This window comes from Phoenix dactylifera, chromosome 9 (assembly GCF_051530095.1).
Source record: "Phoenix dactylifera cultivar Ajwa chromosome 9, Ajwa_hap1_PhDact_Kaust_v1.1, whole genome shotgun sequence".
NCBI lineage: Eukaryota > Viridiplantae > Streptophyta > Magnoliopsida > Arecales > Arecaceae > Phoenix > Phoenix dactylifera.
The window spans coordinates 8,848,452-8,872,189 of NC_143198.1; the positions used below are offsets into that span (position 1 = coordinate 8,848,452).

At 37.9% G+C, this 23,738-nt stretch overlaps 1 protein-coding gene across 1 annotated transcript; it reads right to left on the reverse strand.

The window, feature by feature from the left end:
- Positions 1-920: 920 nt before the first annotated feature.
- Positions 921-15,228, reverse strand: LOC103722495 (uncharacterized). The gene is made up of 3 exons (XM_026810554.4): positions 14,692-15,228; positions 1,588-1,695; positions 921-1,496 (listed from the first exon to the last, which is right to left on the reverse strand). Exons 1-3 carry the CDS (start codon positions 15,010-15,012, stop codon positions 1,179-1,181), a joined length of 747 nt encoding a protein of 248 aa, XP_026666355.4. The 5' UTR covers positions 15,013-15,228; the 3' UTR covers positions 921-1,178.
- Between the last annotated feature and the right edge of the window lie 8,510 nt (positions 15,229-23,738).

A 23,738-nucleotide genomic window follows, 5' to 3' on the forward strand; every position in this document is an offset into this window, starting at 1 on the left:
CGAAGTGGCTAAAGATTATTCAGAGCCGGTCATCGACGCATACATTAGGTTCAGTAGCAGATATTAGAGTCATTTAAGTAGCCTAGGTGGCATAATAAGCTGACTAAAAATAAACGTAACAATAAAAGGCCACCAAATTGATTCAGATTGGAAACAAAGTACACACAGAACTAGATGCATTCTCCAGCGGACCAGGTCTTGATCTATTCCAATCTGCCTTGTTAATCGCCACCCTATTACCCGGACAGCGAAGGACATCAAGTTCCCTCACTCTTTATTGGATATTTCCGGCAGACCTAATAATCGTTCCTCTCCTAACGATGAACAGAATATAGTTGAACATCAGAGACGGACAAAATGATCCGTAAGAAATAACAAATAGGACGCCTCAAAGAACTTCACCTCCATATTATTGGTGCTAGTTCTAATTATAGGAATAGACTAAGGCAAATGAAACAACACTACCAGGAAGGCCAGCTGTAAGTATCCACATAAGAACGAATTAATCAAGGCCATAAGAATACAATGTTCACATAAGCATGATTTTGTATCAGCTAATATAGAAAAGTGTCGGTAGATTCTTGGTTCCCGTCTCAAAAACTTAAATCCAGATTTTTTTGGTAACTAAAACCTTAATACACCTGACAAAATTATACTCATGCACGCACAATTGACTTTTGAATGAGTCTGACATTGGTCCCCCGCAATGCAAAGCTGGTAAGATCATTTCATTGCTTCAGAACAAGCACCGAACACAACAGTGACATTTCTGCTATCAGTTAGATTCAAGAAGCATACCAGTATTTACTGTGCAATTAGAACATTAAGCATCCAAGATCAACTTGGTCAAGCAATACCAGATATGGTCCACTCAGGACGATGACCCTCAGGTACAACCACCACCCTCAGAAGGAAAAGAATAAAATAATCCAGATGTTTGAGATTCCAAAAAGAAATAGAAAATGATACATGGAACTTACAATAGCAAATAAAATGCATATGGTCAAGAACCAGCTAATACATGTGGATTACAGGAAAGGACAGTCTTGACTCCAAGGTTCAAGCAACTTTACAGCAACTTCCAATACAAAGCAGAATATATAAGGTAATATGAGACATGATAAAGGAAAAATATGACAGCAGTGCCAGTCAGGAGTTTGGTAACTCGATTAGACAGGCTAGAAGATTTTGTCGTACTGGCTGGTGAGAGAATCTCTAAGGTTGGAATACAGTCCATAGAGGGAGTATTGCTGGAGGTTGGAAACCTCGTACCATGAATTGAGGACAGCATCATGCTTATCAGTACCTGAGAAGGCCAACTGTATTCCAATGCTGCAATCAACCGAGCCACCCTGGTTCGCGTTCTTGCAGTTGGACGTTTTGATTGCACACTCTTGTTTGTTCAGACAGACAAAGTTTGACTTCCCTGAACATGAAGCACAACCATCTCTCTTCCAATACAAGTTCTGAAGTGTGCCTTTATGAAACTCAAGTACCTAATTAAGCATTCAAGTTGGCAAATCAGCAACAAGCAGAATTTGCCGACCTATATTTCTTTATTTCCAGGATCATATATTAGTAACATACCAGTGTAAAGCTGGTAACAGTATATGAACTGTTACCAATGAATGCTGGAAGGGATCTTGCTGCATACTTCCTACCAGCAAATGCTACCATGAATCCACCATTAGTTACCTGATAATGGCATGAAACTTCTCCATTAAGGGCTGCATTTTCAAATTAACAATTTATATTTTTGAACAATACTGAGAAACCGTGCACTTAAACAACAGGATATTACTGTTTTCTAGTTATTTATTAATGGATAAGACAAAAAGGCCAACACCGAGAGAAAACTGTGTTCTGGAGAGCAAGGTTTGAACTCTGTAAGCATGGCAGTCATTTATAAACCAGAACTAACAGTGTAAGTATGAAGTTTTGTCAGGGAAATGATCATGAATTATTAAGTCCAATAAATAACCAAGCAGATGTTTATGCCTGGTAGATTAAGTCACAAAAGACCAAATGCTACAGGCTATAAAAACAAAATGCACAATTATGACTTGCCAGCACACCACCCGCATACAAAAAAAGAAAGAAGAAGAAAAAAGTGATAGAAGGAGAACAAACCATCATCAGCAAATAAATTAAAATAGAAAAAAAGAATAGGAAAGCAGCATGATCCACAATGCAAATTGTTTACATCACACAAGATTGGTGTGCGAACCCAAAAAAAGGAAGAGTAGACTGACTCCAGCAAAAGATTGGAATGGCAAAGCACAAAGACTAGCACTGTAAATTTGAGATCCTTCAGAACAAGATGCGAATTTCAATTCAATCCTAAATAAGATAATGCTGATGGGCAAGAATCTATCCCTTTTAACTGTTCATAGGATGAAAATCGGGTAATAATCCATATCAATCTGCATCTAACGGTTCTGCAAATTGCATGTTTTCGATGGTTCAAAATAAGTTCTTTACAATTGAAAGCTCTTTTGAAGTCTGTGAAACACAATTTCAAAATGACTTTTCCCAAAAGAAAAGCAGAAAATGTACATCCACCACCTCTGATTTTACCTCTCAATTAAAAAAATGACATCAAGAAGGAATGGGGGCTCAAACATCACTAGAAACCACAAGATACAAGAAGCAATGAACCCTCCATAAGAAGAAACCACAACAAGGCTCAAAAACATACGTTACCATGATACAAGCCATTTCCACCTTCCTCAGATCCCTTTCACTCCAGCAAGGAGACAAATGCAAGGGTTGATGATCAATTAAGAACAATAATGACAAACAAAGTTTTGAAGTAAAAGATGCATCTCAACAAGAAACGATGAGATGCCATCATATATAAGAAAATGCTCCTCAATTGTAATAGTCAAGCAGCAAGAAATAAACTCAAGTAAACAACTAAAGCCGCATTTCTCAGCATACTGTTAACTAGTTACGAGGTATGAATGAGCAAAATAAGATAAAGCAAAGTAGATACTTTCTTGTCCAGTGCCCCAACTATACAGAGACCATATTTACCTACTCCACAAGCATATGGAGCTGTAAATCAAGCGATCGATGCATATTTTTTTACATCACAAATTGATAACCATGACACTGGAAATACACTTTCATTTAAAGATTCATACTGCAGGCATAGTATACGGAAGGTAATACTATCCCAAACCGCTGGGTTTGGGGCATACCAAATTGTATGGGGAGGCCCTCGGTTCGACAAATCCGGTGAAGGAGGGGGAGAGGGAGAAGGAGAGAGAGCGGTTTGGGGCGTACCAAACTGTATGGGGGAGCCCTCGGTTCGACAAATCTGGTGAAGAAGGGGGAGAGGAAGAAGGAGAGAGAGGAAAAGAGGAAGGGAGGAAGGGAGAGGGAGAGGGAGAGGGAAGGAAGGAGAGGGAGAGGGAAGGAAAGAGAGGGAGAGAGAGAGAGAGAGAGAGAGGCCGAGAGAGACTCTCCAGTCACTAAGAAAAAGGAAGAGAGGGCTTCCAAGCCGTCCCTGTTTTGTTTTGAAATAAGGATCTCTTATTTTGAAACGAACAGGGTATCCTTTATTTTTTACTACTTTTGAACTAAAGTCGCAAATGGTTTGTTGACTTGCTACAGTGAAGTCGGCAAACCATTTGCCAATTTTAGTTCAGAAACAGTAAAAAAAACGATTCGCTCCCGGAACGGCATAGCACGGACCCATACCTTATCGTTCTGGCAGCCGATCGTCCAACTCCTGATATCAGTTCGGCAAACCTTGCGAAATACTTTGGTGAATGTTATCAATAATCAATGCAAAACTAAAAGTATAGCACATGAAGCGATGCCTCGATAAACTATACCTACATCACATAGAAAGAGAGAACATTAACTAGATGTGCTTATTGTTTAATTCAACAAAATCATCAAAAGGTAGAGCTAGTAGAACTTTCGATGAGAAATCTTATGCTATATATATAAAGATAAAATATAGTTGCAAAATTTATGATAAACTTACTAGAGTTTAGTGGTATGATTATGCCCGTATATAGGTCAATCAAAGTTCGCCGTACTGGTATCGAACCCCGTACTGGTGCCACATTAGCATAGTATCGGTACGGTACGATACAAAAAATTTTTGGCGTATTGAGGGTCGGCACACTACCCGCACCGGTTGCAAACCGGTACAGTACGCCCGGTACCGTCCAATTTGGTACAGTACCCTACGGTACGTCCGATACCATCTAATTCAGTACAATACGGCATGCCATGGGGTCAATACATGATGCCAATAGCTCTCACAATGGTAGACTTTGAGATTCTTCTTAACAAATATGTGTATGCATTTGATAACAAGGACTAGAAGAAATAATGATAGATTAAAAAGCCATAACCATCTAGCCTTTTTCCAACTATTTAGAGTTGGCTTTATAAATCTTCATTCACCAAGTATTCTAATGCTATTCCAATTTTCTCTATGTCCCTCCTCACAATTTTTATTCATGTCACCTTAGATTTTCCCTTCCTTTTCTTAGCCTCTTCAACAAAACCCATAGTACCTCTTCTTACTGGAGCCTCCTCAGATCTTCATTGTATATATTCATATAGTCTCAGTCGACTTTCCATTCCTTGGACCTTATTTGTGCAACTCCCGTAGTTCCTATTTCATTTCTTATTTTATCTTTTCAAGTTTTACCACGCATCCATCTTAACATTCTCATATTTGCTAATCTTAACTTGATTTCATGTACTATTTTTATTCCCCAACACTCTTAACATCAAATATAGAAGGCTTTAGTATTGTTCTAAAAAATTTTCCTTTAGGTCTCCAAGGTATGTGCTTGTCACATAATTTCCAGAAGGACCTCTCTACTTCATCCAATTAGCTCTAATTCTACATATATATCTTCATCTATTCTCCCTATTATTTTGTATAATAAATACTCAGTAAACAAAAATGATCACTTTATAGTATCTCTTGGTCATAAATCTTAATTGGTATCACATCTTCACTTTCGTTCTTATTAAATTTACATTATATATACTCTGTCTTGGTTCTATTGATCTTTAAGCCCTTATCCCCTGATATTTTCCTCCATAAGTCTATTTCGTATTTAGTTTAGTCATGGTCTGACGAACCGGCCCGTATCGGCCGATTCGAACCGGTTCAGTGTGTAATCGGTACGTCGGAGCCGTGAAAACCAGTACGGGCCGAACCTAGTCGGAGCCGAGGAAGACGAAGAGAAGAAGATAGAGCGAGAAAGAGAGGGAGGGAGGAGAGGCCTCCGCCGCCCGCGGAGGGCCAGCGGAGGCCGAGGGGGCGGGGAAGCTAGCAGGGGGAGCGGGGAAGCCTGCAGGAGCCCGGCGGAGGCCAAGGTCGCGGCCGCGTCCCCTCTCCTCTCCTCCCTCCCTTCCCCGCTCGCTCTCTCGTTCTCTTCTTCTCTGGCTCCAACTCCGGCTCCGGCGGAAAAAAGTGTTCCAGTTTAGTACCGATTTAAAGTAGTACGAACCAAAACCGTACTGATAAGCGACCGGTACGGCAAACCTTGAGTTTAGTTCTCTTTTTCTCAATCAACACTATATTGTCTACAAAAAATATACACCATGGTACAACTCCCTGAATATTATCATCAAGTTCATTCATAATTAGAGCAAAAATATAGGGGCTTAGCACTGGTCCTTGATGCAGGCTTGTAGTAACTAGAAATATATTGGTTGTACCGAAGCAACTTTTAAATTTGTCAATATTCTAGAATATATTCTCAATTACTTTAATATATCATTTTTATACACCTTCCTTCTTGAAGCCCGCCTAATTACATTTCTTAGTGCCCTATCATAAGCTTTGTCAAAGTCAATAAAGATCAATATATAGAATTTTTCCTTTTGCTCTATATCTTTTCCTTTTTGACTCTCCTAGAATATCTTTAGTGGCCCACTTACGTAAGCTTTTTCAAAGTCAATAAAGATCAATATATAGAATTTTTCCTTTTGCTCTATATCTTTTCCTTTTTGACTCTCCTAATAATATCTTTAGCTACCCACTCAATACAACTGACCATTTGGTCCCATATTTTATTTGATTTAGTCCTTAGACTTCAATTTTCCTTCTTTAGTAATATATCCCTAAAAGAAATAACATTTTCTCCTTTTAAATTCCACCATCACATATTTGAATATTTATTAATTTCTTTTCTTTCTTCTTGAACTCTCTCCTAGTATCATGTTACAATCTTCTTTACATGTCCATTTATGTCACCATGTAAAAGAATCCTTTCTCTTTCAAGTATACTTTGCATCAATCTATCCATTTTTCCCAAATTGCTGCTTAATCCTCTCCTCCAAGCCTACTTGTGGTGTATAAGCATTAATTACATTAATAATCTCCTCCTCTAAAACTAATTTAATAGCTATTACTTCATTACTAGACCTATTTATAGGCCAAGCAATTCACTAGGCCTACTCAAGCCCGACGCCTTGTATGCGGGCTTGCGGCAGGCTGGGTTGGGCCTGAAAATAAGCATGTTTATTAAACAGACCAAACTCCGGCTTGGAAACTAAAGCTTGACCCAAGCTGATTTTTTTAACCCTAGGTTTTGTCGATATGTAAAATTAATGGAGAATACCTAAAATCCTAAGGTACCTTATTTTAGTCATCGAGTATTGAAATAGCTCCTAGTATTGGTAATATTCAATTATTCATATTTAGCATTTTTTAACAATTAGAGTCTTCTTCCATTTGGTTTGGTTGGTCCCACATCGAAGGGTTAAAATTCCCAACATGTGCTGCTAGTTTTCACTTGGGCATTTGCGCTCCGTTCATTTCCTACGTTTCTGCATGAGTGAGATTTCAGATAAAAGCATTTTTTTGATCGACTCCAGTTAGATCTGCTCCTTATCCTTCTGAGTTAGCAATTCTAATATGTATTCCAGGGTGAACCATGGTGACGACATACGGTCCTTCCCAATTTGGCCCATTCCGAGTGCAGCAAAGAAAAAAATCTTCTTCAGAACTGGATCTCCTTGATAAAGAAGCTCGAGGCCCAGCCCAAAGCCTGGGTAAGGGATGGATTTTGGCCTAAAAAGTAGGCTCGAAAGCTGAGCCAAGCCTACCTAGGCCTAAGTATATTATGTTAACCTTGGGGCAAGGCCCGAACCAAGCCTGGCTCAGCCCGACCCATGATCAAGTCAATTCATCACTTATTATTTTTACATCTACAATTTTACCATTCATTTCTTTACCCACTATTATTCCCATACCATTTCTATTATATCTTTACCTACATATAATAGTTAATAACCATCCCCTATATCCTTAGATTTACTACCTTTTCATTTAATTTCTAGCAAGTAAACAATATTGATTTTCCTAGACGATCCACTAGTTCTCTACTTCTTCTGAGCAAAGTTCCAACATTCCAAGGAGTACCTTCTTTACATGATATAATTTCTCGTCTCCTTACTACTCCAACTGACTATTGTTATGTACCAGATTACTACTAAAAGACTCTGTAATCTTCAATAACCCTTGTTCATTTAACGCTAGAACCGGATTATGCTGGAGTGGGTCGTTTACAGGCAACAACCAAACCAACCCTTGCTTATTTGTCACTCTAACCAGGACACGTTGTAGCGATAAGAAAAAAGAAGCAATGAGAACCATACAACAAATAGAGTTGCCCTCCCTCAACTCCCAATGTTATCACCCATTTTATTATTTATTGAGGTGGTATATAAATATAATTCAATCAATGACCCTTGTCAAACTCACAACAAGGAAAGAAATTTCATGACAAACAAAATAATATGAATATTGTCTTACATATCCTGAATGTAGGCTTTGGATCATTTTTTTACCACAAATCACACCCATCATTAAGCAAAATGAAATTATTTACGAAAATTATGATTTTGTAGTTAAATTGTGGACTAGGTGGCTATTCTTTTCAATACACAAGTCAAGATGGAGTAAGTTCAAGAAAAGTTGATGTCCTTTTATAGAGAATATTAAAGGCTTACAGGCAAGCGAGTAATAGAAAAAGGTGGATTGCCTCCAGGATCAGCGGAACCGTCTCGAACCGGAGAAGGAGAAGAAAAGAGAGAACTATGGGGGGAGGGAGAGAGAGAGAGGGGGCAGGAGGCTGGCGGAGTGCCGGCGAAGGCCGCAAGGAGCACTCCACCGGCATCCGCCACCCTCCTCCAACCCCCACTCTCTCTCAGTACAAGCCCGACACGGCCCGTACCGAGTTGTCCCACCGGAGAACTGGTACGGTGCCCGGTACCAGTTCCTCCGACCTTGATTGCCTCTACAAAATTCAAATAAGCCATACAGAGTGAAAAGAATATTGTTGTTGCAATACTCTAATTGAAACCTCTTTTTCTTGGATTTTCACTTCAAAGCATTCCTAATATACACAAACCACAGAAAAATTTGGGTCATAAAATGGAACTGACAACATTCAATCCTGCCCTCTGCCATCAATAGTATTCTCCAGCCTTCTAGGAGAAAACCTATACAGGAGGTCCAACAGCTACAAAAATTCCCAACCCTGAATCTCTTAGATTTAAAAATATAGCTCCAGGATATTTCTGCATACCTCCATAAAGGGCATAGCTTACGTAACCTTTAGGTGTCATGACAAGCTTGCAAGAAAATGGAATTATTGTCCTAGATAACCTGTCAACCTCTATTGTGATCCAATACATGTATAACACGAACTCCACATAATAATAATGCCACTTTCAATGCAACTCACCAAATTAATACAACACCAATAGATGCTATTATATAAAGTATGTTGAAAAAAATGCATCACATACCCGTCTGACACTTGAACTATCGGCAGATTTATGGTGATATTCAATTGAAGAATCACAAAGAGGACATCTTTGTACTGTCCCACTATGCAATGATGGTATTTGGGACTTATTGACTTGCCAGGAACTATTTGCAAGAGATACTGAAAAAAGTTGAATTTAATCATGTATAATGAAAATCATACACTAGATTTTTACTACAATATAAAAGCATGAAGAGCATTTTGGTTGAAAAGCTTGCATGACAATGATGTTGCTAAGACCATTGTGGCTTTTTGGTAGATAACTGCCTGCATACATTCTTCACTCTCTACACTAGTTCCAATACAAAATAACTTGGACACAAAATCTCTCACTCCAATTGTTCTCATGGGCCACACTTCCAATAGAAACCAGTACCAACGATCTACATCAGCATGTGGTTCCTCTCTTCTCTTGGCTCCATAGAAAATCTTCTTACCATGCAACTTATGATTCCTTTCTTCACTTTAATCTTATATCCATATAGCAATTTTCGAAGAGGCCATGTATTCATATTATTGGCAAGCAAAAATATGATGCAGGTTAACTGTTGGTCGTCCCATTATAAAGCAATCATCTACAAAAACATGAATCAAAGTCTATGAGACGTCTTTACTCCACTGGCAAGTGAAGATAAGATGCAAGCTGCTGGCTGGGCCATATTAAAGCAATCATCTATTGAACACAAATCAAAGTCCTTTATGTGTTGCATCCTACAACATTGCAAACCCTTTGACTACCTAGTGGACCTAAATAGCACCCATATGTCCCCGACTTGTCCCATGCTTGCCTCCTCACCATAGTTGTAGACTAATACATGGCCCAATCCCTCTCCTTCTTCTTGATAAATATCAGTGCCTCACACACCCCATTAATATCTCCATGACAAATTATAAGATTTAGTAGCACAATATGACTTAAAAATCCAACTTCCTTTTGACAACTTGAGTTATTTTCCTCTACCATCTTTGCAGCATCTGTATTTGCATGATTCCCTCTTTTATTACTTAAAGCCAACTCTCCTAGCAATTTCTTTGCTAATCAAAAAGGTTTAAGCCTATCTGTGTTAAGCAGGAAGCAAATTAAACAAGAATCTTTGGCAGATGTTAACATAATCATACTTGCAAATTTTCCTTTTCAATATGATGGGCTCTACCTGCATTTGCACATACACTTTACTGCTGCTAATAAAAAGTACCAAAGATTTAAGTGTTGCTGGCATGGTCTACCGTACCGGTCCGTACCGGCCGGTACGGGCCGATCCGGCCTGGGACCGGTACCGGATCAGCGTGAAATCCGGTACCGGTAGTTTATTGTTGAAAAACCGGTACGGGACCGGTACGGGACCGGTACGGGACCGGTTTCGTACCGGTCCGGGCCGCCACCGGTACGCCAATCGGTACCGGTACGGCGGACCTTGGTTGCTGGCATGAGGCATACCAACCAATGGCTGGCATGGCACATGCAATGTGTTGTCCTTTAGCACCAACTTTGTCATGATGTGTCGAAATAAAATAAACAAACAAACAAATATAAAGGATTTTCTTTTGGTTCGGTAATGAGTGATATCCAACCACATCAACCGGCATCAAACCAACACAAGCTGATATGAGTCGGCATTGGTTGATACTCTCAATAGCAGGATTTGATGACACACATTCATGTCCAATGCTGACATCAACAAAGAAAAAAACCTAAAACCTGAAAAGTATCTAAAGATGTCTAGTGGTCAAAAGATGAAATTACCTCAACTAAGCACGAGCATTTGAAGCAACTTGCCATATAACAGTATTAATGGATGGTACAAGAGGATCTACTTCACAAGAACTGCAGACAGATATTAACAAGATCCAGAACAAATGACTGGCAACAATAACAAGAAGGGAGTGACATTATGGACTCCTGTGTGTTATCAGCGACACTAAATTAATTGTGATGAATCCAATGAAGCAGGATTAGATTCCTACACTTTCACATATGAAAATCCAATATCTACAAGACCCAATGACAACCTTTTGTTACGGATCTAAAAACATAATTCGCTTTCTTTCGACATGATTGAGTAGTTTGTATGATATTCCTACCAAAACTGAAAGTTTTAACCCATCATTATCGCAAATATTTTTCTACATGCTTGTCAAATACAACAATGGTGGTAATACTCATTGACAGAACCCAGAGAAAGAAAAATTACAGCTAAAGGTCCTTAAAGAGGTTGCAATAAGCGACAGAATATTATAATGATAAGAGCACGAACAGTTTGCTATGATTGGAGTAGAAGCTGGGAAGAAATAGAATTTATAGTATCAAGCAAGATTTGAGCATTATCGGGAGCAATAGTGTAGGCCTTTAAATAGATGTTGTTGAGTAATACAGTGGTGGTCTGGCATGCCTGTAACCAAATCAGGTTTGAAACATACCAAATGTGACATTAAGAAAAGGAAATGAGAAAAAGGAAAGAAAAGAACTGAGTTAGTTAAGATGAGACTTGTCTCAACAAAATAAAATAACAATAACCTAAGCTACCCTTTACCACAAGGAACAGTCCTAATCTAATAGCTAGGTAAGTCATAAATAAATTACTGACACAGAAGGAAACAAACTAAAAAGATCTTTGCAGCCGTATCCAAGGTATCTTGTAAAACAGATGTTCAAGAAGCATGCATCCACGTAGATGGAGAATTATATTGCAAACTCCTCCAGTAAGTGGTCAGGTCTGATGACCTAAGGTTCTTAAAAATTATTTTTTAAAAAAAGAGTTTTTTAACTAGTATATGTTTTTTAAAAAAAATATGTTGATATGTTTTTTAACTAGTATATGTTTCCGCCCTCACTCCAACTTTCAGCAAGGCTTCCACTGATCCTAGTTCTTAAAAAAATATTTTTAAAAAAAAGAGTTCACATGCCATCTAAGGCCATTCAAAGTTCAAAACTCCATCAAAAAGGTATGTTTTAGAAATTTAATATATCCACAGATTCATGTCATTGAACTTGATCAAAACATATACTGCAATGCAACGACATAATCATGGATCTCAAGTTGCATCCATTTGAAGTATAAAGGGTGGTTAAATAGGCCTTTAAAGTTAATACTTACCCTATTCTTACCAATACACCTTATGCTAAAAGAAACTAAAAAAACTCAGTTTCATACATAATCTCAGACCAAAAGAAACCTAAATAAATCAAAATTAATTCGCAAGGGACTGAAATAACCTAGAAAGAATTTGTGATTGCATCAAGCTATGAAGAGTAAGCCATGAAACATGTATAGCATTCATCCAATAAAATAATGATTGAAAACCCTAACTTTAAATATTTCAGCTCTTGTAATAGAGCAAGCTTTTTGTTCCAACTCTCATGCTAATATCCTTAAAATCAGCAATCTAAAATTGAATATTTCTTCATCATTCTTGCCGATATCTGAATCAAAGTCATTTGGCGGCATATTAAATGTTCTAAATTGCTTTTTCTTCTCCTTCTCTAGGTATGAGATCTTATGCATCCTCACTTTTCCCCTACTTTCTTAGAAAATCTTATAATTTTTTGAAAAGCAATCCATCATGAGGGAGCACCTACACCATGCTTGGCAAACTGCCTAGGTGGTGAACTCTTCAAAGGCCGAGGTAGAATGCCTCTTCAGTTACGTGGCACCTAAACAAATAGAATGAAAAGCTTTGGGAGCTTGGATTTCAAGAGGAAAAAGAGAAGAAAAAGGATCTGCTTAGAAGAGTCATTCACCACACCACTAGATTTGAATGGTCATGGTCAGTAGTTACCCATCCCTCTCTGTTGTTCAATGTCTTATGCCATCTCTCATGTCTTTGCTTTCCTCTTTAATGAATGGGTGCATGCAAAAGGTCCTGCAGATGCTTGCATAAGATTTACAATGGAAAGAGTATTTGAAGCTCAAAATAGTTGAGATGTTTGATATAAGCATTCACTGTTTTAGTGGATATACTTCTTTCACATTCTCTAGAAGTCATTATTTCGAGAGTCTCAAGAGGGTGCAATCAACTCAAAAGATAATAGTTAGAGTACACAAATTTTTAGATGCCCTTCAATTTATCTTCATATTAGAATCATAAGGTGTATAATTGTAGCAAATATATCAAAGATTCAAAATTATATCCATATGGATATATAGATATATCTATGTATGTATTCAAGCATAATCCTGGGCTTTGTTTGGTAATTTTCAAAGTAATTATATGGCTTGAGAACTTTTCTTGAGCCTATTCGGTTTAGCCCATCTTCTTAACCACATCAAACGTGATCTAGTGGCAGGTCCATTAAAAGCAAAAGTTTTAGGCATACCTTTATTTGGGCTCACCAATTTGATTGGGATGGAAAACCTGCCGCCATCATTCTTTCTTTATGCTCTCTAGTCTACATTTTACCCCAAACTCTAGGTTTCTAAAGAGGAAGATAGGTTGCCAATTTGCTCCATTCTTCATTTCATCCACCCTCAAGATGGGATCAAGAGTTTAGAGTGTTGGAACCATAGCTTTAAGAGGATGCCTCGAAGGTGAACAAGAAATAGTTGTGCCCTAGCTCTCCTCTCTACCCTCCATCTTTCTCTTCTATTGCATTTTTAATTTGTTGTCCAGCGTGAGATAAGGGAGCCATGAACCTGAAACTGACAAAATAGGAAAAAAGCCATGCCAATGGCATTTAACATGTGTTTTACACGTGTCATATAGTGTCCATGTGGGGACATGCCAAAAAAAAATCCTAATTTTTTCATGTCCAGGAAACATTGGCAAGCACTGTTCTACTTGCCTAAGTATAAGGCAGCCCTAGGTGTTTGAATGCTTGCTATGTGCTAATCTAAGCACCAGGGTGGCCACCCTTGCAAACACCTAGGTAAGGAGGTTTCCCAAGCACCATAGTAAGACACCTTGTGTGCCTATGGAGGCCTTTGACAGTCTTGAACTACACATAAGCTCCTTTGTTCCAGCCTAATAGAATTATCTGTCCTATATACCAACGAGGCTCTTGAAACATATTACACCACTGTGATTGGCTCCTATTTTTCAGACGATCAAAAATCTTCTCCACTCAATCATTGGTACCAACAAAAGGGAGAAAGCAAGAAACTAGATGACAATAATCAGCTTCCAAAAATGCCATTCTATAAGCAATGAGGGGACCAGAAAAATCCGATCATGGCATTTAACATCATTAATGATAAGAACAACCAGAAAACCAAGTTACTATGCTTGTCCAAAATCCTGCCGTATCTTGCATACCTTGTTTCTCCTTCCAGAAGTGTCAATTTTAACCAGTCAATAATTAACATATACGTATTTTCATTTATTAAACTGCTATGAGATAGGTAAACACCATTTGCTTTCAAGCTTATCAACAATGAGGTACTTGAAAGATTACCTCACTGAACAGCAACAACATAAGAACAATATGATTCGCACAGAGCTGATACAGAATTGTATAATACATTCTTTTATGGCCTATCAAATGGAAACATCCATACTCCTTTCAGATCATACGTAAGACGCCACTCAAAATTTTGCCACAAAAAAGCATATCGTTTGCAATTTTTATTGTCATTTCCATCCGAATTTTTGGAAAACAATTCATTGTCAGTTTTGGAACTAGTTATCTTTTAAAATGATCATGACATCACGAAGAAGCATCTAAATCACCAAACATAACAACAAATGTTCAACATTCCCATCCATTACTGTTTGAAGAAACGGGAGGGAGATTCAAGAAAAAACCTAATAATCAAAAAAGAAATCCGCAATCACCAGGCAAATTGGAAATCTAATATTGCTGAGACAGACGAAACCCTAGCCAGATTCGAACCCGATCGACATAAGAATAGAGGGAGATAATAGAGAGAGATCTTACGGCGGGGTAGGTGGTGGTGTTGATGGTGAGGAGGGAGATCTCGTCGACCTTGGGGCGGAAGAGGGCGAGCTGGGAGTTCGCGCTGGAGGCGAGGGAGAGGCGGCGGTCGCAGGGGGAGAGCTGGATCTGGTTAAAGAAGAAGGAATCCCGGGTCGAGAAGGCGATGCCGAACGTGAAGCCGTCACCCCTCTGGATCTTGGTGTCCGCGCACGGCTGGAACACCCGGTTGTTGTCCCCGGCCTCCGCCGACGTCGCCACCATTCCCAGCGCCACCGCCACCGCCAGGGCCATCGCCACGGCCGTCGCCGTCGCCGCACTCATCGCGCTCTCGCTCTCTCTCTCTCTCTCTCTCTCTCTCTCTCTCTCTGTCCGTCTGTCTCCCGAGCGACCGCCCCGGCGTGGATTAACCGGCTTGAGAGATTATCAGAGAAAACGGGAAGTGAGAAGGAGAGTTGGTTCTTTTTTTAGGCACCCTGCCAAGGACCCATAAAGAGACCCGTCGTTTGTGGTCGTACACGGTTTGAAACGACTGGGTTCGGATTGCATCCTTCGCGCGAAAGAATGATTTATCTTCTTTCACGACTTAGACCGTTGGATCTCTACACGCACAGCTCTCAAAGCAATCCGAACTCAATTCATCCGTCTGCACAGATCTTGGAGCGGCCATTGCGAGATCCAACCGTAGAGTCGCGCGAGGGAGTATCGGATTCGGTGCTACAGGGTTCCAAATCGATGCGGCAGCAAGGGGTAAGTGGTAGCAACCAGACTTTGAGCCACGACCGGTGAACTGCGAGTGATCTCGAGCACTTTTTCAACCGAGCACATTGAAGATCCAAAAACGTACAAGCTCGATTAAAATAACCTATATCCAATTTTCAATCCAAAAAAAATTAAGGTATTGCATCAGATTTTATGAATGAATTGGCATTTAATAAATTAGTTTATAATAATTTTTAAAATTTTGAGTTTATTTGATACATCAAAGGTACAGATAAGAAAAGAATAACGAAGACCAGCTACAAGATAAGGAAGACCAGATATATAACGACTCAATACCTAAAATCTCTCACAAGATTTAGTCAATTACTCTTTATATGGAAGACTTCCTCGGCTCTACTCTTTCTTGTTTTAGATCCATCAATCTCTTTCTAATTCTATGTACAAAATATTACAACATGTAATATTGTCTATTTAAGCCAATCAAATGAATGCTCATCTAATCAAAAGAGAATGCAATTCAAATATTGTTTGTCTGCAGTATTCTTTATGGTATCAGAGCTATACGGCCCACGCCTCTCTTCTTTTTGAAAAGATCCATACCCTAGCTTCCGCAAACACCTTTCTTCTCTCTTAGTTCAACTATGGCCGCCATCACAGTGAACATGGCCAACTTTGTAATGCTGCGCCTTAAGCATGACAACTATCCGCTCTGGCGTGAACAGGTGCTAGGCTTGGCCGAGAGCCATGACCTCCTTCAGTACCTTACCGATGAAGCAGCGAAACCATCCCAGTTCCTTCCGAAAGCCACTGGTTCAACTGTTGCGTCCAAATTAGTAAATCTAGCATTCACTACCAGGAAAAAACACGATGTCCTCCTTCGTGGATGGATTATTGGCACGCTTACAAAAGAAGCTATTGGCCTCGTAGTTGGCCTTGAAACATTCACTTAAGTCTGGCTTGTCTTAAAGGATGCTTATGCGCAGACTTCACAGGAACGTGAGTTCCATCTGATTCAGGAACTCACCACCATGAAGAAGAAAGACTCTACTTTCCTCAACGACTATCTCAGACACTTCAAAAACATCTGTGACAATCTAGCTGCCATCGAAAACCTGTGCCTGACTAGAACAAGGCATTCTCGCTGCTGAATGGTTTGGGTGATAAATATGATAACTTTGTCACATCAATGTTAAGGCCTCCAACTCCGTTTGCTGAGCTTGTTCCACTTCTCCAAGGTTATAAGACTCGGGTGTTCTCTCGACATCGTGATGCTGCTGCCCACAATGCTTTTTTTGGCCAGAAAAATAAAAATAACAACGGCAAGGGCAAAGGGAAAAACACCAACTTCAACTCACAAGGTAGTTTTCCCTAGTGTAATCGAAAACCCAATTCTAATCCTACTGCAGGTCAATCATCACGAGACAATAAGCAAATTTGTGAGAAAAAGAGTAATGTCCAATGCCAACTCCGATCGTATGGGCTATGACGTATGGGACTGCTGGTTTGCTTCAATCATGCTTCAAGTGAAAAGATGTCAGTGAAGCTCTCTCTGCCTTGATGCTAGAAACAAATGTTGAAGAACACGACTGGACACCAACTCGCATGACCTCCAACTATTTTCAAGCAGCAAATAAGGATATGCACGCTTGGGCCACCCACATGATGCGGTCTTTCATAATTTAAAGTCTCTTGGACTTATCTCTGTTTTTGGTGCCTCCACGAAAGCTTGGTGTGAGAGCTGCCAGTTAAAAAAAATGAACCGATTACCCTTTTTACCTGTTTTGGAGAAGGCACTTGGTTTATTTGAAAAAGTTCATGTTGATATTTGGGGCCCTGCGCCCATGAATTTTGTTAATGGGTTCCAGTTTTATGTTTCAATGGTTGATGACTTTAGTCGGTACATTTGGCTTGTGCCTCTTAGACACAAGTCTGAGTTCTGTCATGCCTTCACTATCTTTCATAAATATGTTGCCACGCAATTTGACAGAAAAATCAAAATCCTTCAAACGGATGGAAGAGGTGAGTTTGTTAATGCTTCACTAACGAAATTCTTATAGGATGAAGGCATCAAGCATTAGATCTCTTGTCCACATCCATACCAACAAAATAGGGTCGTGGAGCGCTGACATCGCAATATTCATAAACTTGGGCTAACTATGTTATTCCATGCAGGCATGCCTAAGTATTTTTGGGTTAAAGCTATCCAAACTACAGTCTATTTTTGGGTTAAGTCTATTATCCTTTTGTTTGGGATAATACTTCATTGTCCTGTGTGCTTATGGGTTATAGTGAAAAACATAAAGGTTATAAGTGTTTCTATTCTCTTACGTGTCGCACCTATGTTTCGTGACATATTGCGTTTGATGAAGGTATTTTTTCCTTCAAAAATCCAGGATTGCTACATGCTGTCCCTATGCCTCCAGTAATCTCGGATTATCGTCACTGGCTCTCTCCCCTGGGCTCAGGTAAATCACCTATCACACCTGTCAACTATTGCACTAATTTGCCCGACCCTCATAGATTCTCGTGGTGGTATCTCCGATTCAGTCTGGGACACTTCCAGGTGTTGACATCTCATCTCCAGCACTACCATCGAGCACTGAGACCTTGGTCCCTACCTCTGACCAAGAACTCGTCGTCCTTACCTCAGACCATGAACTCGTGGTGCACGCTGAACACGCGTAGTCAGATGCCATGCCATCTGATTGTCCAACACCTTCAGCTACTCATGCTCTCCCCGGGCATCCAATGACTACTCAGTCTAAATTGGGCATCCGCAAGCCCAATCCTAGTTATGCCAATCTTCACCTGGTCTCAGATATTCCATGAGAACCTGTCTATTAAATCTGTGTTACGTCATGAAGGGTGGAAACAAGCCATGCTTGATGAGATTCGTGCACTTCAAAAAAAAAGACATGGACTTTGGTTCCAAAAACACCCTCTATGCATGTAATCGGGAATAAGTAGGTTTTTAAACCCAAATTAAATTCAGATGGTTCTTTGGAACGTTTGAAGGCTAGGTTGGTTGCTAAGGAATTTCACCAAGTTGATGATATTGATTTCTCAGAAACCTTCTCTCCAGTCATTAAACCTGAAACCATTAGGATTGTTCTTATTATTGCACTATCTAAGAACTGGCCTATTCGTCAGTTAGACGTTAAAAATGCCTTTTTACATGAAAATTTGACTAAATCTATTTTCATGGTTCAACCATCTGGATTTGTCGATCTCCATTTTTCTAATCACGTTTGCAAACTCTCCAAAGCCCTCTATGGCCTCAAATAGGCTCCAAGGGCATGGTTTGACAAATTTAGAATTTTTTTGCTCGCTCATGGCTTCTTTGTAGCCGATCGGACCCCTCCTTATTTATTTGTCATCAATACAATGAAACCTTCATTTTACTACTTTATGTTGACGACATCATATTCATTGGTTCCAACATTTGCTTAATCATTATATTGCTCTTCTCAATTCCGAGTTTGAAATTAGGGACTATTTCTTGGGAATCTAAGTGACCCCGTTACTAATGGTCTTCTTCTATCCCGAGCTAAATATGCTATGAAAATCCTACAGCAAGCTAACATGGCAGATTGCAAGCCTATAGTTACTCCTATGCATCCAAAGGACAAACCAAATGGGGATGAACCTCTCCTCAAAGATCTCTCTATGTACCGCAGCATTGCGGTGGCATTGCAATATCTCACTGTCACAAGACTAGACATCGCTTTTAGTGTGAAGTTTGCATCACAATACATGCAACGGCCTTCGGAGGCTCATCTACACGTTGTCAAGCGTATATTGTGTTATGTCCATGGCATAGTTCATCAAGAGCTCACTCTTCAACGAGCCACCTCTCTCAACCGTTATGCCTTCTCCGACGCTGATTGGGTAGGGTGTAAGGAAACACGGCGGTCCACCACTGGTTATTGTACCTTTCTTGGGTTGAACTGCATTACTTGGTGTGCCAAGAAATAAGCAACGATTTCTCGCTCCAGCACTGAAGTAGAATACCATGTCCTTGCTCATACAACCGCAAAACTTACTTGGCTCACATACATTCTCCAAGAACTCCATATTTCCCTACAACACCCACCGATGATTTCTTGTGACAATCTAAGTGCCTTGTACATGATTGTCAACCCAGTTTTCCATGGATGTAGCAAACACATTGCTATAGATTACCACTATGTCCGCGAACAGGTTGCCATGGGTCGATTGCGAACTCGGCATGTCCCTTCCAACCAGCAAGTTGCGGACCTGTTCACAAAGCTCTTGTCTCGGGCTCCTCTCCAGTGGCTTCTCATCAAACTTCGCCTCTACAACCAACTCAATTTGAGGGGATATGATAAAAAAAGAATCCTACCTCATAAGGAAGACTAGCTGCAAGATAAGGAAGACCAGTTGTACAATGACTCAATAACTAAAATCTCTTATAAGATTTAGTCAATCACTCTCTATATCGAAGACTTCCCAACGACTCTATTCTTTCCTATTTTAGATCCATCAATCTCTCTCAATTCCATGTACAGAATATTACAACATTTAATATTATCTATTTAAGCCAATCAAATGAATGCTTATCTCATCAACAGAAAAAGTAATTCAAATATTGTTCGTCTGCAATATTCTTTAAATACCACCACCTCAACCATGAACTTTGGAAAAATAATGATATACAAAAATAGCAATATAAGACATGAGTCGTTTTTCTTAGATAATCAACTCTAGTTTCTGGTAGTCAAGCTAGCCATGAATGGAAATTTAGTGAAAGAAAGTGGTTACAGTTCAACGACTCTCTACTTGAATTTTAATTGTTTTAAAAGAAAAATTAATTTATGGATAAATGTTTGTATATATGTACATATATTTGTATGTATTGAGTTAGGTTTTTAGGATTTTTAGTATAGTATCATGTAGATCAAAGCTCGGCTTAGTAAGACTTTAAGCCTAGTTCGGAGGGCCAAACCCAACCCAACCCAATCTTAGAATCATTTAGTGGGTCATCAGCCTTATTGGCACCTAGTGTTATGTTGGAAAAGAAAAAAAGAAGAAAAAGGGGGAGATTTTGCAGCAAGAACCAACTTTATTTTCATCTTTGCAAATTGGATCTTTTTCTTTTCTTTTGCAGAAACAATGTAGTTTTGAAATTTTTGGATATTTGTACTTCTAACTCAAAGGTTTTAAATAACACAATATATCATGATGGCAGATCCCATTGAAACAATCAACGACACACGAGGTTAAGTTTTTCCCTTTTCCCAATTATTCTTGGAATGTTATATAGAAAATAATAAATTATAATAAATAGAATATCAGAATAGCAAAAATTTTATTGCAAATTAAGCAAATAACACTAATAATCTTAGCATCAAGGATTAAGACATCCCTCCAGTAAAACAGTTATTTCTTCAAGAAATAAATCTCTTACTGATTTTAGCTATAGAACTAGAGACTTTTTTTATGTAAATTAACAATGAAAAAGTACTTACATCTTGGGGCGTGCTAGCGCGCGTACTCTTCTTCTACGAGACTCCATCCAAATCCGCCACAATCCGAGAGTCTCAGGTTAGTTTCTATCGAGTGTAAGTCATTCAGTCCCGACAGCCTCCCACCCTAGACCTATAGTTTCACGTGGGACCACTTTCTAGTTGGTACTAAAGCCCGCCCATAGAGCTCTATCTCCCCACCATAGGACTAAAAAAAGAAAACTAGTGCCTTGCGGTGGCCTCTCACTTCATGGCTCAAAGTGAGACTATGGAAATAAATTTGGAAAGAATATGGAGTTAAAATTAAAAAGTTGAATATAATAAAATGAAATAAATAAAAATTTAAATCATTTATATAACAACTAGAATTATTCAAGTTGGTACATAAAACAAATAATACTTTAAAACTATCAAATTTGAAACTATCATTAAAAATTTTAGAAAATAAATTAATAAAGATCGTTCAATTAGCAAATCATATAACAAGGAAGAGACAATAAGATATACTAAAAAAAAGTGAAATAACAAACTAAAAATAAAATTAGAACTAAAAAGATAAAAATATAAACATAGCTAAAAACAAAAATACAAATCTATGAATATAAAAAAATTAAATATAAAATGATACTGATGAAATTGAAATAAGAAAATATAAATACAACTAAACTAACAGTATACAAAAATTGAGAAATGATATTGATAGAATTAAAAATAAAATAAATAATTAAAATTATTCCAAAATTTAAAAAATATATAGGTAACATAGAGATAAAGTGTACTAATTAGGATTGTTAGGGATAGAAGAAGAAAAAAGGCATGCGGCATAAGGAGGAGGGGTAAGAAAAGAGAGAGAGAGGGCTGAGAAAGGTGACGGAAAGGCAATACCTAGAAAATAAAAAGGGGGGGGGGGGGTAAGAGTGAGAAACGAGGAAGAAATCAAGTTGGAGCATTAAAAAAAAAAAGGAAACATGTGGGAGGAGAAAGGTGAGAAAGAGAGAGAAGGGGAAGGGCGTGTGACATAGAAGAAGAGAGGAGAGTTGGGGCATGGGAGAAAAAAAAAAGGCATATGGTGGAGGGGGCTAAGAGAGAGAAGGGGCGGGTGCGAGATCGAGCGAGTGCATGAAGGAGTCCTCTTTGATTAAGGAGAGAGTTTCTCCATTAAGATAACTTTTAAATGGAAATTTTTTTTTAGCAAAAATACTTAGGCCCTGTTTGGGAGAGCTGTGAGCAGTAGAGCTGTTGGAAATAGAGCTGTTGAAAGTAGAGCTGTCTGAAGTAGAGCTGTTATAAAAAGCTGTTTGCTGTTTGGTAACTACATTTGTAAAGTGCTGTGGCACTTTAACATATGTTTGGTAAACAAACTGAGAAACTACTTTTGTATGACAAAATTACCATAAAGAACATTACATAGTATTATACAATATAACATAATAAAATATAATATATATTAATACATAAATATACGATATAGTATAATATTATTGTAACATAAAATAATATTATTATAATATAGCATAATAGTAATATAATTATTAGAGTAAATTAATTTTTGATAATATAACATAATATTAAATTATTTAACATAACATATTAATGTATTGTGATATAATGTAATATATATTATATTTATAGTATAATACAATAATAAAGGTATAAAATATTATAATTATTAGTATAAATTAATTTCTCATAATATAACATAATATTAAATTATTTTAAATAACAATTAATGTATTATGATGTAATGTAATATAATATAATATTTATAGTATAATACAATAATAAAGGTATAAAATATTATAATTATTAGTAAAAATTAATTTCCCATAATATAACATAATATTAAATTATTTAAAAAACATATTAATGTATTATGATATAACATATTATGATATTATATTTATAGTATAATACAATAATAAAGATATAAAATATTATAATTATTAGTATAAATTAATTTTTCATAATATAACATAATATTAAATTATTTAAAATAACATATTAATGTATTATGATGTAATGTAATATAATATAATATTTATAGTATAATACATTAATAAAGGTATAAAATTATTTAAAATAACATTATTTAAAATAATAAAGGTATAATACAATAATAAAGCTATAAAATATTTTAATTATTAGTGTAAATTAATTTTTCAACATCCGAATGACCATTTATCTCTCTAACAATTTTTCTTGTGGAAGGAAGTTTGACGGCTAGTGTTCTTAGCTCCAGTAGATTTTTAGGTTTATAAAAGGATAAACTATATAATTATTATATTTTAATATGGGCATTTTTGTCAAAAATACAACTTTCCGACAAAGCTGAAAACAACATTTTCGGAAAGCTCCAAATTGGAGCTTTCTTCCAAAAACTGTTTTCAGCTTCCCGCAAAAGCTGAAACAGCTTTTCAGAAATTTTACCAAACACTATTTTTTATCTAAAAGTACTTTTGGAGGATCAGAAAGTGCTTTTTGGCCCTCCAAAAGCTCCCCCAAATAGAGCCTTAGATAAGATTGAGAAAAAAATGGAAGAGGAAAGTGTCATGCCTCGAACCCATTACTTAGGTCAACCACATGGCATGACCGTATGAACTCTAGAGCGATGCCCTATAGATCACGCAAAGCCTGTTTTCTAATTCATACACATATCAATCCAAACTTAGGTAGTGGTAGGAATAAATAATCTAATGTATTTATTCAATAGTCTACAATCACTAATAATAAGAATACATCCAATTATTCTAAGAATCACTGTTCAAAACTTTCTAAACCCTAAGCTTCTCACCGCTCGATCCCAATCCCCATCTACTCAGCTGCACCTGTAAAAAAAAGAAG

Coding starts and splice junctions, on each gene's coding strand:
- LOC103722495 (XM_026810554.4), bottom strand. CDS start 15,012: ATGAGTGCGGCGACGGCGACGGCCGTGGCGATGGCCCTGGCGGTGGCG. Junction 1,696..14,691: donor ACACCACCACCTACCCCGCC/GTAAGATCTCTC, acceptor TGCCATTATCAG/GTAACTAATGGTGGATTCAT. Junction 1,497..1,587: donor CTGTTACCAGCTTTACACTG/GTATGTTACTAA, acceptor ATGCTTAATTAG/GTACTTGAGTTTCATAAAGG.